Below are 18,189 nucleotides of genomic sequence, written 5' to 3'. Positions count from 1 at the left end.
CGGAACTTTATGGTTCCTCCTGTGATGAACAGAATAGGTTTGACCGCCAGATGGAAGTGATTGAATTACAAAGGTAATTCAACGTTGAATTATAGTCAGAATGGTTGATTTTTGGTTGAGGTTGACAACTGACGGTGGATCAACTATCAAACAACCATCCACCTCTAGCCAAGTAACCAATGTTGAAAATGTGTCATTGAATCAGTGTTATTTTGTTGTTTTGTGGTTGAAACATCTGATCAATGTTGAATGTCCAAATTACCCCTTACCTTGTTTGTCCTGTGTGTTTCTGTGTTGCCCTGCGACAGACTGGCGACCTGTCCAGGGTGTATCCCGCCTCTCGCCCGGAACGATAGCTGGAGATAGGCACCAGCAACCCTCCCGACCCCACTGAGGGACAAGGGTGCAAGAAAATGGATGGATGGATGGTTTGTTTGCAAAAGATGTTAATTCAATGTTGAATTGATAACAAAGGTTGACTTTATGGTTGGTTGATGACAGATGGTGGATAAACCATCAAACAAGCACACATGATTTTAACTGATGGCTGATTGACAGGGTTTTGCTAAGCTGAAAACATGAGGGTCAGCTTTCCTTCAGGACTGGTGTCTAATCAATTTTGAATCCAAGTATGCTGTTTGTTGCACCCCTCCTCACCTCCTCCTCATCTCCCCCTGCTCACCCCCAGAAATCTGCATGTAGATCCACGTTCAGATGATGGTTGAATCAATATTGATTCAATGTAAAATCAACACAAATCTGCATGCAAATTGACATACAGATGATGGTTGAATCAACGTTGATATAGTGTCAGTTATGGTTGAAACCCTAGCGTTGATTCAACATGCAAGTCACCAACTTTCAGTTCCGTTTCAATGCCAGGCTTCAACGTAAATTCAATTTCTCTGCCTGACATTGTTTCAATGTTGTTTCACTCATATTGTGCTATCTGGGTCGGTAATCGGCGATCGGTCAGAAAACTGAAATCGGTGCACCCCTACTTGTTATCTGCAGTAAAATATTTTGAATTTGAATGTTGATGCATTTACCACAACTTAAGGGGAAGACAGTTCAGCAAAATGATTTTGTAACAAGGCAGCTGGGCTTAAAACTTTCGTGAAGCATAGAGATGCGTAGATAAATAAGCATCTGCACTGACTGGAGATTTACTCTCATTTGTCGTAGCTGCTAGCTCCACCAGCAGGGGGCGCAGAAAACCAGGATTTCTGTTTTATGATGGAAACCGTTTCCTCTTTTCCCATGGAGCATATTTTCCCATGAGCAATCCTCACACAGAAATATGATAGAGATAAATTCACATAGCAAAAAAGCTTTCCACCGACATGCTGTTATTTGAGTAATTTTAAGAAATCTACATTAATTTGACAATGAGCAACAAAAGAATTCTGAGAGGAGACCTTGCAAGGAAAAATAATTATAATAAGACCAAATTCAGATAGAAGAAAATGCTATAGACATTATCAGGGATTTGTTGTTTTTCCTCAATTGTTGCTATGATGAAACATTTAGACTGGCATCTTTTTAACGACAAAGTTGACGAAAACAAAAAACTCTTATTTCACCTGATAATTATACATTCATGTGCGGTACTGACTAACGCCCCAACTACAACCGGAACTGGAACTCTGTAGATTTTCAAAAGAATAAACTCACAGTTTGACCATTAGATTCTGACATTTAATAAATTCATTCTGAAGAGCGGTGCCTCCCTCACATGTCTGACGTGGAATATACGGAACTTTATGGTTCCTCCTGTGATGAACAGAATAGGTTGGACGGACCTAGCTGGTTTACAGTGGAGGTAGAACGGAACATCCTGTGCTTTGTGTGACTCGCCCGCCAGACGGAAGTGATTTTTTTGTTTAGTTTTTTTTCATTAAGTGGGGAGGAGTTAACGCGGTTAATGGAGTCCGCGTTTTATTCTGCCGCAGTTTGTCCGCCACGTGTTTAGACAGAAACAGAGTTTATAGTTTTATTTTCTACTCAGTCGTATCAGACCGTGTAGATAGTAAAAAGCTCGCGATGAACGGCGGGAACATTAGAGAGACATAGTAACGGGAACATTTCCCCAAGGTGAGTCTATCTGACACTTCGGCATCACGTTAGCTAAGAGTGGCGTGGAAACATGGGCCCGAGCTACAGCTAAACTCCTAAGTTTTAATTAGAAATATTAAATAAATTGTCAAATTAGTTAGTTGTTTAGTTTCCTGTGGTCTGGGTGATGAAACATCTCACGGCTTATGTTCCCTCTGTTATGAATCGTATGTGTTTGAACTGACGGATATTAATATATCTGTGATGAATTAACATTAACATCCAAGTTATTGTTTTGTGGATGAAGTTGATAATGTTACTTTCTTAAATTAGCCGAACAGGTGCGCATAGGACCGTATTTAGAAAAAAGGGGCCTCCGGGCGGGCTAGAGCCAGTTTTGGTTCCCCATTACCAAAAAAAACAAAACAAAAAAACCAATAAAGCATTTTACTCACACAAATTACAGTACGTTAATATGCAGGCCTATACATCAACAAGTTTAAAACATCTCTTGTGAGATGGCTCCATGTTGGCCCCCAAAATGAACTATAAAATCAGAATTTCCAAATGTTTGAATATTGTATAGTTCATGAAAGCATGCATTCATTACAAACGTATCCTAAATCTTTGAACCCACAAAAACCTAATGGCCCCTGTTAGCCTATTTTAAACAGTTAACATGAACACGTGTCTCATCAATGACACGTTCTTTGTTTGAAAAAGATGTTGGACTGGTTTGCTAGTTACTGATAGTCTTTTTATAGTCATACTGTAACTATCTCATTGATCCATCATTAGATGGGAACTTCAGTATTACTCTTTCACTTTACTTTAAAATGAAGTTTATTCTACAGTTCAGCATCATTGTAATAATAGCAACAAAGCATCTTAATGATCGGTGAAACATCTGAACTTTTGGTTCACATCTGGATGTTTCTGATGACACAACTTTTATGAAACTTAATGCAGACAAATGAATGCGCTCTGAGATTTTTTTATCACATCACGGGTTCAAAACCGTGAAAACTGTTAAAGCTTGAAACTATTGCTCAAATGAAGGCTGTTGTAAAACTACAAGCAACATGTGTGTGATGTAGCTGACATGACATGGAACCTGATGAGTGTGATGATGTTGGGTAAACACGACAGTTTCAAGATATGGTATCCATGGGAACATTTAATATTTAAGATAGAAATGCAACAGTTTCCTTAATGCTGCAAATGACATTTAATTTAAATGAGTTAATACAAATGGATAAATGTAATCTTACAAGTATGTTGTTATTTTTTCTTATAACAGAGCTGTCTCCACATAGATTTAGTTGCTAAGTTATTATTATGGAAGGGTTTGACTGATGAGCAAGGAAATGAATACAGGAGCAATATTTCTTAAAAAATGATAGTTTCTTGTAAAAATATGTCCCTCTGACAGATTGTGACAATTTATAACAGGGATTGCGTTAATGGAATATTTTCTGTTTTTGACTGTCTTTTTTTTTTTTTTTAACAACAAAAGACAAACTGGAACTGGAAGACGTTAAATGATGTTTTCAGAGCACCATGTGAAGACTGGTCAGAGCAACATGGTGCTCTGAAAACCCAGCAATAAAATCTTAATTAAATGAATACGTTGGGACAGGTTTACTTCAGGCTCCAGCCTCCGATTAAAGTTGGGTTGGGCTCAGACATAATGTCTAACGACTCGGTCCGGGTCGGGTCGGGTCCGATCCGATCTAAACTTTAGGGCAGATTTCACCTGTAGATGCGAACCAGGAGGAAGTGAAGCTGCGTGCTCAGACCCCAGCAGGTGAAACGCTTATTATTTATATGGAGTCAATTAAGTGAATTGTTCAGTCTGTGGTTTTTATCACTGTGGAGAAAAAGTTGGTTATCTTCATCTGCTTGATTAATGTGTGATGGGGTCTGGATTGTTTGTTCAACTTGTTTGAATATTAAATGCGACAGAATAGTTGATATAATTAAAAAATTGACAGATAAAAATCAAAATGACGGACAACAAAAAAGTGTAGTACGACCTCTGACTCGGTTTTCTCACCAGATACTTTGTTTTGACATTACTGTTGTGACCTTTGTCTATACAAGAAAATAAATGTGTTTTAATGAGAGTATATCTCATTATAATAAAGTTTCTCATTTTAACTTGCAGTCCTAGATTTTAGACGTTACATGTAAAATGCGTTATGTAAAATACTATGAATGTAGGATGATTTCAAAGCCCAAATGTGATCCTTTGAAATAAACTAAGCTTTTTATCCATGCTTGAAGAATAGCTGTGCTGGCAATGAAACAAGATCCCACTTGTTCTGTGTGGCATTTTAAGGTAAATATGGGAGGATCTCATCCAGATCACGTTAATCTTTTTGTCATTTGCTTCATGTTGCAACAGAAGCTAACTGGGTGAAAGTTAGTGGGCTGAGGACAAAGAGCAGGACAAGCTCAGGTAATGTTACTGTTGCTAAGAGCAGAGAAAGGGAAAAGTAAATAACCAGAGAGGTTCTCACAGTCATTGAATATTCAGCCTGAAATCTCTTGTTCTTGTTTTTTTTTTTTTTCTTTGAAACTTGAGAGGAAACACATCTGTGTGATTTAGGGGGGAAGAATTCATTCAAATATGGATAGTGAGAGTTTGTTCAGCTGATCTTGAGATTGTCTGCTTGAAATCAGGTATGTAGGATGTCTGAGGCAGACAGGTCAGTCGGAATAAACAAAGTGGAATCCACAATAAAATGCGGATTTTTGCGTTTCTGGGTAATATTGACGAGAAGGGCAGGATATTCTGTAGCTCCGGGCGATATGGCTCTGATTATCCATAATTGTCAATACTGGTAATTATAGATTAGATTTTAGTTTTAAAAATCTGAAATGCTGCTAGACGTTACTTTTCCTGCTTTATCCTTAATTTCCTCTCTAGCTGTTTTACTCACTTTCTCCTCTCACGCCACGATTGTTTTGTGTGTTTTTCTTTTTTTAAGCCTGGTGGCAAAACATAAAAATGCTGTTGCGCAAGTTACTCAACAGGCTGTTGCTAGGTAACCAAAAAGCGAGTAAGTTAGTTAATGGTACCCATCTTACATAACTCACCGTGAGACGTTGAGCAGCTAAAGCCTTTGCCTACATCCCCCAGAATGCTGTGTGGTTCTGGATTGAAATTCAGTGAAATTTTTGAATGTTCTGTCGGACGTATTTTCTATTGATATTGATTGTTTTTTGCGGTAGATAATTAGTTTCTGTAGTGTTTTGGCCACTTTGGCTCCTGTACCCTCCGTTACCTGGTTACGCTGTGCTCTCCACTCCTTTCTACACACAGAATGAATCGGTCACCAATGACAAAAAAAATACTCTGAACCCCAACATCTTCCCAAGAAAATAAATGCATCACTCAAATTTCAGAGCAAGATTCAGGGCCAGAGAGTTTTCCGAAACATACAGAAACATTTTCTGTACGTTTTGTCTGCAAACGGTTGACCGGAGGATACGATGATTACATGCATAAGAAGCCAACTAGCTAGCTAGCTAGATGCAGCTAGTCACCGTGTTCTGATGAACTACAGCAGTTTGTTTGGTTGTGATACAGAATAACAATATATGTTGACTTCTTGTTATTGTTCATTTTTAGTCATTTACTTCATTATTACATACTGTTTGGGTTCATAAATCTAAAATGGAATTCAGAAAAATGAAAACAGAAAAAGTGAAGTTTTAGGGGGGGAAATCAAATTGATTTCCTAGTTTGTCATATTCTGCTTAAAATACATAATTAATTCTGCTTTGTTCTGACTACTTGTAGTAAAACATGTAGGTAATGTGGGTCAGAAGAGGTTTTTTTTTAGAAGAGACCGGAAGCGTTTCAAGAAGCTTTTAAAGGGGATGGAGGCTTTCAGACTGTCTCCTTTGAGGCGGTTTGTCCTTGAAAGACACAAACAGCTGCCTGTCCGTCCCCCTGCTAGAACAGTGTATCATTAATCCCCAGTGGGATTTTTCTCTGTCATTGGCTCCAGAAGGACAAAGCTTTGGGGAATATTAAAGCCGGAGGCGGCGACTTTCTGAGCTTTGCCATTATGTTTTATTAGAACACCAGGAGTTTTTATCACCTTTGTTTTTCCCTGGTTCATAATTTACGAGCATATTTTAATTAGTTCTACTTGACTTTATCTTTCATGCTGTGAACTAAAGTTATGAGTTCTGAAAAAACCTATTTCCTGGTATTGACTACTTCCTGGTAAAAGGAAGCTAATGTGAGTCACTGTGATTAAACATTCAGGTGTTTTGTGAATGGTCCCAAGGTCATTTGATGTGTGTACTGCATTGTGGTGTTTGAATGATGGAGACATGCGTGTTTACTTTTTCATGACTGTGACTCCTGCACTTTTATTGGTTAGAAACAGGAAAACTGAATGCTGAGAAAAGAGACGAGGACAGATGATTCTGTGAAAATCAATCAGACAAAAATCAGGTTGTTGGGTTATTTTTTTGTCGTTTTTTCATCTAAGGCTTCCCGATGTTGTGTGCTCATGAGGAACAACATCAGACTGCTGATGTTGTGTGATCTGTTCAGCACAAAGCTGAACCAGAGGAGGTCAGACTGAACTGCAGTGTTTCCAGTGACTGGGCTGCTGCTCCCAGCCTCTGGGGGTCGGAGCAAACAGGAAGTTATTGAACCTTCGGTCCGTTTCCTCTTTTAACTGGAGGACATGTTCACTCCTGATGTTAGTGGGATTCTGCTCTGTCGATAAATCCATCAGGCTTCATTTAGAGAGCACTTTAAATGCAATCGGATGTAACAAAGTGTCTCACAGAGGTTTGAAACAATCAACAAGAAGAAAGTAATGATACTTGATTTGATGATTTAAATCAAATATGATCTGGAATGTAGAAAAAACAGACGTAGATGTAAATAAAGTAGAAAAATGTACAGTGTAGGACACCCCATGTATTCTGACAATTTGAGAAATGGGTAAACCATAATGTTAAGAAATGCACGGATTGCAGTTTTTTTTGGCTGATGCTGATTCTGATCTTCGCCGATGCCAGTTTTTTTTTTTTTTTTTTTTTTTTTTTTTTTGCTGTTGTTGGAAAAAGTTGCTAAGTCAGCAACAGTGGGGTGACCATAATTAACCACTCATGTTCAGACGAGACGCGGTAGGCGGGTCTGTTGGTCAGTCCTCTCTCACAGGAGATGGCTGTGGACAGTGGCTGATTTTTCAGACATTTGCAGAGGCGGATAAGATTGGTGGGTGAGATCGGTTTCACATGTAAGACTGAGACAATTAATCGGGTTAATCATGACGAATTGATTATTGAAATGTCAACTAATTTAGTAGTCGATTAACTGGAGAAACAAAGGACACGTATTCAGAGCAGTAGTTGAGCCAAAACTGTTTAAGATATAAAATAAAAACTGTCGTCTGTAAATCTGTTCTACCCAAGAACTCTAGTGGCTGTTTTAGCTTCACTTGGTTCTAATTCTGTTTTAAAAAAATTTGAAATCTATAAATACTTAGTCATAATATTCAGCATTTCACAGATCGTGATGTTTGTTTTATTTTTCTGATTTCAGCAGAAACTCCAAACATCGCTATGACAGGCCGAACCGACACTCCACAGGACCGGTGAGTGAAACGCCAAACCGTCGCTTCGTCTTATTCATAAAACCAACATGGAAACTTCTGGTTTTTACATCCATCTTTCTCTCTTCTTTCTCCCGCTGTCCCCGTTTCCTCCCATAATCCCTAGGTTCTGCTTGGTGGGAATCTTTTTCTTCATTCTAGGCCTGGGAACGCTGCTGCCATGGAATTTCTTCATGACTGCCTCACTGGTAAGAAGTGAAACGGTTTCCATAGAGATGATGTATTTGACAGAATGTGAAAAACAGGATGTGGGTCCAACAGCGGTTTACTTGGAGAAGATGGAAGGAGAGGGATCTCTAGAACAGGAAATGTGTTGTAAAGCAAGCTGTAAATGACTCTGTCCTCAATCAGACCAAAAATGACCAGCATCATCCTGTAAGTCCTACATCAGAAAACTGAAAACTGTCAGGAGTCGAGTTTAGAAAACAATAAGCAGCAGAGGCTCTAAAAGTCAAACGGCATCAGTTAATGACTGGAAAGAACGAGAGGCTGGCTGCAGTTTAACTGATGGTAACAATGTTGCCATAACTCTGCTATCAAACGGTTCGTCCGACTGTTCTAAAGACAAACGCAACACATGGCTTTGGAAAATGACTCCTACAACCCAAGAGGCATTTCTGGTTACATTCCAAACTTTTTCTTTTTTTAGCAGATCTCGTACAAAATGTCTCTTGATGGAAAAGAGTCAGAACAAAACACAGTCTGTTGGCGACGTGCCTGATCAAGGGAAAGGAAAAAGGAGGCATGCTTTTCTTCCTTTTTTACTAATGCAAACTGAAAGAAGTAATGAGTGTCTTTTGCTAACATAAAATAATATCCAGTTTCAACCATTTGCTTTCAGTTTTACCTTCTTAGTTAAAAGTTCACATAGGTAAGTTAATTATTAATTGATTAGAGAACAAATGGCATCTTTCCAGATAAAAAGATGAAATGGGTGTTGACCTAAATCAGAATCAGCAGGTCAGGCTTTTCAAAGATCCGTAATCGGCCAGAAAACTGCAATCAGTTCAGCACTAAATATGATGATTTACATATTTGTCCAATGGTCAGAATAAACGTTATTGTCTCTGAAAATGTTCATTTTATTTTTATTCCAGCCACTAAGAAGTCTCTAGATTTGTTGCTAGTCCCTATTTTGAACAAAAGCAGCTAGATTTGTCGAGCTAGTTGCTAGAGAAGTCAATCGCTTCACAACTAGTTAGCCTGTCATAACGGTGATGAGACTTTTCTATACAGCAGCAGTCTTCGGTCAGAGGCTCTTTTACATTCACTGCAACACTGACTGCTTGTGGAGATCCTTCCATCCACGACTCTTTGAATATACTTGAATGATTTGAGTTGGATTTGATTTCCTTTCAAAAATCAAGTATTTTTTAAATAAAGTATTTTTGAATAGAATACTGGAGGAAAACCTGCTAAAAAAAAAATGTTGTTTTTGGATTAGAGTTTCACCTTCCAGTAGCAGAACACCTTTAAGCATCAAGCTAGAGGTACAACAGAATGATTTAGATCAAAGTCCAGCTCTGTTTCCACATGTCCAGTATAAATAAATGGTCCGATTTGACTCCTGCTCTGTCGGCAGTACTTCCAAAGCCGCCTCAACAACACGGAGACGAACGGGACGGTGGTCAGGAAGGAGTATCACTTCAACAACTGGATGACCTTTCTGTCCCAGCTGCCCCTGCTGGTCTTCACCCTGCTCAACTCCTTCATGTACCAGAGGTCAGTGCTAACAGGTGGTGCCGCCTCGGGGATGACCTGTCGGTCCTGGTGCGACCCGATCGCCAAAACGTTTTCTGTTCCAGGATATCCGAGGCCATCCGCATCGCAGGCAGCCTCGTCTTCATCCTGCTGCTCTTCATCCTCACCGCAGTCCTGGTGAAAGTGGACATGCATGCGGATCTCTTCTTCTCCGTCACCATGGCGACCATCTGGTTCATCAACTGTGAGTTTTCTTTGACTGGAGGTGTCTAGAAGCATGTTTTTGTTTTTTTTTTGTTCGTGTTGTGATGGCGTTGCTGCTCCGCAGCGTTCGGCGCCGTTCTGCAGGGCAGCCTGTTCGGCCTGGTCGGCCTGCTGCCGCAGAAGTACAGCACCGTCTTCATGAGCGGCCAGGGCCTCGCCGGGACCTTCGCCGCCATCGCCATGCTGCTCGCCAAAGCCAGTGAGCAAGCACATAACTCAGAACACCACTCGGTTGCCTAGCAACGCAGTAGAACTGCTACAAATGGGCGCTTTCATTTAGGTGTTTTCAAGGAATGTGCCTGATGTTTAAACTGCATAGTTTTGTAATAAAGTCAGTCAAACGTTTGATAAAAAAACAGAATTTGAAAAACGTTATTTACAGTTCTAACCTGATTATTTTCATGCATAAATAAAAAGGCACATTTTTTCCACACTGAAGTTAAATCAGACTAAACATTTCTTGTTTCACACAGCAAAAACACAAAATCTTACCGAGTATTTCCAGTCTAGTTATTAGTGCAAATATTTTAATACACTTCAAATAAGACAAAACTAACTTATGAGTAACTTTTTAGCTAAATATGGGAGCTTGCTTTGAGTCAATAATTCTTTAATATTGATGGAAAAGAACTAGTTATAAGTGAAATAATCTGCCAGTGAAACTAGACACTTTAAATTATAAGAAAAATGACGATTATATTTTTAAAGATCAATATTAATTAATTATTGTAAGTTAGTTTTGTTTTGTTTCAAGTGAAATTAGATAGTTCCTGTAGGAACCAGGCCACAAATACTTGGTAAGATTTCTTTTTGTGAACTACTCTATTTCTCGAACCAGTCAGGTGTATGTGAGAGAGATCTAATTTTTTAAAATATTTTTGTTTACCTTACCTCTGCTGTAGAACATAGAATACTCACAAGACATTATTGATATCTAATAAATGATATCGCATAACAGTGAACTGAAACTGTCTTTTTTTTTCTTTTCTTTTTTTTCCTTTTAGTTTATTTGTATAGTTTTCATCTCCAAAGTTTGAAAACTTGCCGTAAAAATGCTTGAAATTTTCTGTGGTGAAAAGCGTGCAAACCCTGATTAAAATCAGTTTATTTCTAAGAACGTATTTCATGCTGAGTCTGGTTCTGTTCCCCGTTGTGACGCAGGCGAAGCAGACTCTGAGTCTGCAGCTTTGGGTTACTTCATCACGCCGTGTGTGGGGACTCTGGTCACCCTGTTGAGCTACCTGCTGCTGCCACGCCTGGTCAGTACAACACCGCCCCATTCAGACCGTCACCTTTAAGTTGTCATTTTATGACAGCAAAAGCTGGTTCGTCTGCCTGACTAATTCAGTTCTGCCATGTTTTTATAGTGCTGTCTGGACTTGTTTGAGATTCCATTGTTGTTGTTTCTCTGCAGGAGTTTGCTCAGTTTTACCTGAACAGAAGCAGCAAGTATGAAGAAGGCACAACGGACAAGCTGCTGACTGGTGAGACTTTGTTTAGGCCGAGCAGAGATGGGACGATAAATGTGTTGCTTCACAGTGTGACTGAATCAAATCAATTCACTGGAACATTATCTCATTAGGTTTGTTGACTCTCCGTTTATCCAGTTAAAAGCCAGACAAAGATGGCTCTGTTAGATGTCACACACACTCACTCACTCACACACTCACTCACTCACATTTTCCATTCAGCTTCGAGCCCTGAGGAGCCTCCACTGACACGAATTAGACACAGGATATAAAGGATTTGATAAACCCAACTGGTCTGTCTGAAAACAGAACTTTTTCACTTTTATTTCCTTACAACCATAAACTTAAATATATGTTTAGTGACATTTTATGTCACTAAAAATATATTTACCAACACAAGGTGAAGTGGAAGGAAAACTTCACATTATTTCAAATTAAAATCTCAAAAGTAGTGTGTGTGTGTGTGTGTGTGTGTGTGTGTGTGTGTGTGTGTGTGTGTGTGTGTGTGTTTTTATTCAGCTGGTTGAGTCAGTGTTTTGGAGAATTATGATTTCCACACCTGATGGTAGACGAGAGCAAAATTGCAACTTTTGTTACATTTTCTGCTGTTGTGGTTTTCTTTCACTGCAACAAGAACCACTGGAAGAAATGACATGAAAACCTCTGAAGAAGACACTTAGCGCATCTCCCTTCTTCATAAAATAAAGTGGTGTCAGATTTTAGCAGTTGCAGGTTTTCTCTTTTGTGTTTGGTAAAAATCCACAAGTCATTTCTTCTGCTAGCGATAAATGAGCACGTTTGTTTTGGTTGTATTCACCCAGAATGCCCTGTGCTGTAGTCCACTTCCTGCTTTCGGAGCGGTCTCCAGTCCGCTTGGCGTTCACATATGCCCTCGGACCACACCAGAGTTCACTTCAACTGAACTGAGACCTAGATTTGTATTTTTTGAGCGTTTTTCCAGAGTTCAGTTATACATTCACAAACCGGACTTTTTAGACAAACGGACTGGAGTTGGACTGAAGTGGACAGAGAGGACTGGTGTGAATGCACTGTTGGTTACAGCTGTAAGCAGATCGAAAATCTTGACCAGAATGCTCTGAACTGCAGACGGAACCCCTCTGGAGAACGGGAAGCTAAACGGCCATGCTAACGGCGCGGTGGCCAGCGTAGCCCTCGACAGCAGCGGTCAGGACGAGGCCAAGCTGGAAACCAGTCCAGACAGGAGCGAGCAGGCCGACAGCTCTGCAGAAAAATCCTCTGTGTTGGAGGTGTTTAAAAAGGTACGGGATGAAATTCTGGGCAAAAACAAAAAAACTGTTTTCTCTCTGCTGCTTCTTTAAATAATACAAACCATTTTATATATATATAAATATCAGATTTGGGTGATGGCATTCTGCGTGACGTTTGTGTTCACCGTCACTCTGTCCGTATTCCCCGCTGTCACTGTCGACGTCAAAACAGCATTCCCAGGTGGAAAATGGGGTAAGAGTGAGCAGCGCCGATTCAGAGAAGATCTGTGTTGAACATGGAGCCGATATATCGTCGTTTTACTCACTTAAATTGTCCCTCCTCTCTCAGAACACGTCTTCATCGAGGTGTGTTGCTTCCTGGTTTTCAACATTCACGACTGGTTTGGCCGGACCATAACTACATGGATACGCTGGGTGAGAACCTGACTGCTATTTGCTTCCCTAGAAAACAAGAATGACTGATGTTAGCCAACCTGCTTCAGCTGGTCTCACAGCATTTGTTTATTTTACTACCTTCGTCTTTCTGTAATGTATATGTATATTGGTGAGGGTAGTTCTATGTTTTTTTCACTTTCTCTTTACAGTGTGCTAAAAGAGAAGGCTGTCTGTAAATAGCATTTGCATGGTATTTGAATACCAACAGCTCACAATATTTTATTAGACATCTGTTTCTTTTTTTAGCTTACTGACAGTATTTTTCTCTTTAGAGGGTCTAAATCAGGGGTGGGCAATCCTGGTCCTGGAGGGCCGGTGTCCTGTAACTCTTAGATGTCTCCCTGGTCCAACACACTTGAATCCAATAACTGAATCACCTCCTAAGTGCAGTCAAGTTCTCCAGAATCCTGCTAACCTCATAATTTGACTCGGGCGTGTTGAAGCAGAGATGCATCTAAAACACATGTGTCAGACTCCAGTCCTGGAGGGCCACTGCCCTGCAACCTTTAGATGTGCCTCTGCTGCACCACACCTGAAAAGAATAATTAGGTCATTCATAAGGCTCTGGAGAACTGATCTACACAGGGAGGAGGTAACTAAGCCATTTCATTCCAGTGTTTTGTACCTGTGGCACATCTAAACCCTCCAGGCCTGGAGTTGCCCACCCCTGTTCCAGCACCGTCGCTCTGTCCGTATTGCAAAAATGAAAAAAAAAAACGTTCCGAGACTAACACGTATGCATAATAATGCGTAATTTTTATTTCTTATAAATGAGAAAAGTGCCTATATTTAATGCAGTAGCAGCCGGCCCAGCTGCGTGTAGTTTAATCTGTGATGGTTTATTAGTCTGGCTGTGCTGTGATGGCGCAGAGGTTAAGCACAGCCCACATAAGGAGGCCTCAGTCCTCGACGTGTCCGTCGCTGGTTCGATTCCCGGCCTGGTGACCCTTGCCACATGTCTTCTCTCTCTCTTTACCTACTTTCCTGTAATAACACGTTAAAATAAAGACCACTAGAGCCAAAAAAAGAACATGGCTGAACAAATTGCGTCAGGATTTAAGAGATTAGTAACACCTTTATTGGCTCCTCCGTCACGCAATGAAATAGACCTGGGTTTCAAAATGCCAGAGGAATCTCCCTGTGGGAGGATTATATGTGAAATAAACATTTCCTCTCCCCTGCAGCCTGGTAAAGAGTCGCGTGTGTTCCCGGCCCTGGTGGTCTCCAGGGTGATCTTCATCCCCCTGCTGATGCTCTGTAACGTCCAGAAGCGCTCCTACCTGCCCATCGCCTTCTCTCACGACGCCATCTTCGCCCTCATCATGGCGCTCTTCTCCCTGTCCAGCGGTTACTTTGTGTGCCTCTCCATGTCCTACGCGCCGCAGTGAGTACACCGCAGCAAGTGGCTGACCTCTGACCCCTGAACTCTGTCCCACTTGGTTCACAACTCCACCAGCTGCTCAGCTGTCAGCTAAACTGGAGATAAATCTGGAGGGAAATGATCTGCAGCCATTGTTGCTGTAATTGTGATTGACGTTCCTGGGTTGCCATGGTGATGTACAGTACAAATGGAAAGGATTTGTTCCCTTCCAGATTTCTTCAGTTTCCTGCTTTTTTTTTTTTTTTGCCACTCTTTATTTTTTTAAGATCTTCAAGCTAATTTTACTATCAAGCAAAAATGAGCTCACTACATATGAAAGCAGGGGTGTCCAAAGTGTGGCGCGTGGGCCATTTGTGGTTTCTTCACTGTTTCTGTGTGGTCCACTTTTTTTTAAAGAAAATTATTACTTACAAATTACAATTCAATTAAATTTTTTTTCTACAATAAGTCTTCGTTTTTCTACAATGCAAAATATTAAGTACAACACAAAGTGTTTGTCTTTTCACAGCTACGCCTCTTGCTTTCTCTTTAATTTCGTAAAATATAGAACCGTATTTATCGACTGACGTCCACCCAGAAACAGACTTTAGAAAATCTGCTGGTTAAATACAGAAAACCTTTCTAAAGAGGAAATGACCCAAATCTGGTTCTTGCTGTTGGAAACAGGCTGATATTTTAGTCATCTCATCATTTAAGTCGCCATTTCAGCTCACATTTCTGAGCTTGGTTGACCTCTTCAAAGGTCATAACTCAGCATCTCAGACCAAAGCAAATCCACACTTTGACTAGGCCATATCATTTTTTTGTCTCATTCAGATCAACTCTGTTTCTCACCTGTTCTGGAATTTTAGTTATTGCCTCATCTTAAAAAAAACAACAACAAAAAAATTTGAACTTTAAACGGTCAGACAGGTTCTGTGCATGATGGTCTGACTAACCAGGTCTGGGTGCAACTTGGGAATGTTTCTGCTAGTTCATGATTAAACAAGGCAGATATCATTTGAGGACTCCTCTATTTGATTAGCTCAAACAATAAAGGGACAAAGAAGCAAAAACAAAGATGGTTGATAATTTTCAAGAAGGCAGTAAAACAAACACAACTATTGTTCTGACTCTACTGAATGGAAAATCTTTTTTTGTGCAACATGACTGAAAACGTATGTATGTTTGTTATGTTGACACTCTGAACAGCATAGTCTGTAGTGACTAGCGACTAAAATCAACTGGTTCTGTGGTGTTTCTCCAGACTGGTGGAGCCTAAAGATGCAGAGACTGCAGGAGCCCTGATGACCTTCTTCCTGGCCCTGGGTCTGTCCATTGGGGCCGCCCTGTCCTTCCTCCTCAGGATTCTGGTGTAGTTCCCATAGAAACAGCACGGTAAAGGTATCACTACACTCCTTAAAGGAGACCCTGTCAGTTTTATGTTTAAAAACAAATCCAATATTAGTTTTCATATTAAGTGCAACTGGTTCTGCTCAGCATGTCGTTACAGTGGAACAGAGAAACATTTCAAGACGTTCGATCCAGAACAATCCGTAGATCATTCTGAAACCACATCAGTTTTATGGGTTTTTATCGCTTGTAGATGTTTGTTTTAAGACAAATATTTTTCTATTTTTTTATTTGTACATTGTTGTTTTGTAATGAACGGAACAGGAAGTAAAGCTGAACAGAACAACAACAAAGAAACAGGTACAACAGGATTTCTAAGCAGTACAAGCTAATTTGATGGTAAATCCTGCCATCTGGTGGCTGAAATGTTTATTATCGGGCAATTTGCCATATTGACTAAATTAGTACCAGTATTGTTTATGTATGAGTTTATTTCCTCATCAAATTTTACTGGTGAGGTGCCATTGTTTTGTGTTTCAACATTCTGTTCCAGTCTGCGGGTTCACATGGCTCCATGTGATGAGAAGCTTTGCTTATTTCCTGATTAAAGACCAAGCAGCAGAGGGTTCCTGCGCATTTAGTTCCTTAACTTTCTTTTTTTTAATATATATATATAAAATAACATAAGTTTTTCCGTACTCAAATTCCCCAATTTTATTTATTTAACATTTAAGTCTGAAATCTGAACTTTTTAACTGCTTAACTAACATTTGGGTTTTATCTAGAGATTCCACATCATCTGAAAAAAGAAAAAAAAAAACGAATTATGGAATCTGTTTTTGGTTTTCCTTAAAGTATTGAAAATAAAATACTTTTTTAACGTTTTGGATGAGCCAGTTTTCAGTCCGAGTAAAAAGAACTGGTTTTATTTTCCCAGTCCGTCATAGAAACACCTGTTCCGATTTGTTTTAGTGGCAGATGAACTGTGTGTGTTTTACAGTGTGTGCCGACTCGTGGTGTTTTATTTCTCATTTTGACAGCGCCGGAGTGTTTTGTTTGTTTACCACTAAAAATAATTTTCAGAACTTAGGCCTGTTCCTGTTTGTCAACAATGTGGCAGCTGTTACTTCAACACATTTTCTTTACAATGGGATCAGAAGAAAAACAAACAAAAAGCCTTGAAAGTGTCTGATTTTGGTGATTTTTGCTCAACTTCCATTTGCTGTAAAACGGACCAACAACACGGTGGGGAGACGGCAGAACTTCACTGCAGTTAGATGAAGACTAATGCATGAAATCCAGTTCCATCAGAACCGATGGGGGTTCTTAAAGAGACTTGAATGTTCTGGGGGAGTTTAGGATTCTGTTGCCTTAATGCACGACCCGGGGTATGTTCCGGTTCCCACTTTGGAGAGGACATTGGACTGCACAAGCAAAATGTTTTTGTATACCATATGTATCCATAGCAACAGAATGCGTCCTGATGTTTTCAGTTCCAACCAAATGACCATGTAGTGATCCATTGTGCTGTTCACAGTAGAAACCAGTTTCAGCAAAGGGAATCTTTTCATTGTTCCTGTCAATAAATGAATCTCAACAATTCTGTGATGTCTGCTGGTTTATAAAGGATTAGAGTGAAGTAATACAAATTAAAATCTTAAAGGAAAATATTCGCTCTACTTGAGTCGTGTTGATTTTCATCAAAGAACTTTGGTGCACCAAAATCTTTAGTAGTTTTATTAAAATTGGCTAAATGCATTGTTTACAGAGTGTGACCCAAATCCTGCTCTCATTGCTGAGAAAATACTAAATGTTATCTAGATTTTTCAAATTTGCACCTCTATGGAAGCTCATTCCTGCCATAAGTCATAATTTTGACATCCAAAATCATAATTATGAGATAGTCAGACTGTTTGTCTACAGCAGTGGTCCCCAAACTATGGCCTGCGGCCCGGATCTGGCCCCCTGAACAATACCAGAGAGCGTTCAGATTATTTTTTTTCATATATTGTATTTTCCGGTTTATATGTGGATTTTTCTTCAACCACCAGGGGGCTCTTTAGCAGGAAGTGTGTAAACTGGGTGTTTTGCTAGCGGTAAAGCAAATGAACGCCGCATTCCAGGTCGAGTTCTTTGAAGCAATGCCTGTAAGTAGCAGCTTATACTTCAAAACGAGCATTTATGTTAACATATGAGGAATTTATATGTTACTTTCCCTCAATGGAATGTATACTAGTCTGTGTATAGCTAACGGTCCCAGTGACCGTTTCACTAACGGTTTTTGTCCATGTGCTTTCTGGGTAAAAATCGAGTAACGCCCCCCTCACCCCCCTCTTGAACAGTATTAACCTTCAACCCAACCTCCCCCTCTAGTAATGACACTGAGCGAAAAAATGCTCAACTTCCTCGTTTCATTAGCATAAGGGAGGAGTGAACTATTGCATCAGGTAGTTGGATTTGCCCATCTTTATCTAAATCTAATTATTGAAGGGAAATATAGTATACAGTCTTCATAATCTGTACTCTTGGTTGAATGTAGTTTTTATTTCCACTTTGGTTTTATGTTTTTATTCAAGTGCATTTTGTCGTTTTTGGATGTTTTTTACCTGTTAAATGTTTTGAAAATAAAGTGCATTTCTTTTTGTCAGGATGTG

The 18,189-nt window shown here is 39.8% G+C and overlaps 1 protein-coding gene across 3 annotated transcripts; it reads left to right on the top strand.

Annotated features, from left to right (window-relative positions):
• The first annotated feature begins 1,888 nt into the window (after positions 1 to 1,888).
• LOC103480187 (equilibrative nucleoside transporter 2) lies at positions 1,889 to 18,185 on the top strand. Of its 3 annotated transcripts, none has more exons than XM_008435060.3 (13): positions 1,889 to 2,094; positions 7,637 to 7,685; positions 7,810 to 7,891; positions 9,286 to 9,425; positions 9,509 to 9,648; positions 9,733 to 9,867; positions 10,830 to 10,927; positions 11,083 to 11,152; positions 12,245 to 12,417; positions 12,514 to 12,619; positions 12,716 to 12,801; positions 14,007 to 14,206; positions 15,450 to 18,185. In XM_008435060.3, exons 2-13 carry the CDS (start codon positions 7,654 to 7,656, stop codon positions 15,559 to 15,561), a joined length of 1,374 nt encoding a protein of 457 aa, XP_008433282.2. In that variant the 5' UTR covers positions 1,889 to 2,094; positions 7,637 to 7,653; the 3' UTR covers positions 15,562 to 18,185. The 3 variants fall into 3 exon arrangements, with proteins under 3 accessions (XP_008433282.2, XP_008433281.2, XP_017166041.2); XM_008435059.3 differs by having other exon boundaries at positions 7,634 to 7,685; XM_017310552.2 differs by lacking the exons at positions 7,637 to 7,685; positions 7,810 to 7,891.
• Positions 18,186 to 18,189: the final 4 nt, after the last annotated feature.

Source organism: Poecilia reticulata, chromosome 18 (genome assembly GCF_904066995.2).
Source record: "Poecilia reticulata chromosome 18, P_reticulata-male-v2, whole genome shotgun sequence".
Classification (NCBI taxonomy): Eukaryota; Metazoa; Chordata; class Actinopteri; order Cyprinodontiformes; family Poeciliidae; genus Poecilia; species Poecilia reticulata.
Note: the sequence above shows the minus strand (reverse complement) of the source record. Positions and strands in the feature narration are given on the sequence as shown.

Coding starts and splice junctions, on each gene's coding strand:
- LOC103480187 (XM_008435060.3), top strand. CDS start 7,654: ATGACAGGCCGAACCGACACTCCACAGGACCG. Junction 9,426..9,508: donor AACTCCTTCATGTACCAGAG/GTCAGTGCTAAC, acceptor TTTCTGTTCCAG/GATATCCGAGGCCATCCGCA. Junction 12,620..12,715: donor ATTCCCAGGTGGAAAATGGG/GTAAGAGTGAGC, acceptor CTCCTCTCTCAG/AACACGTCTTCATCGAGGTG.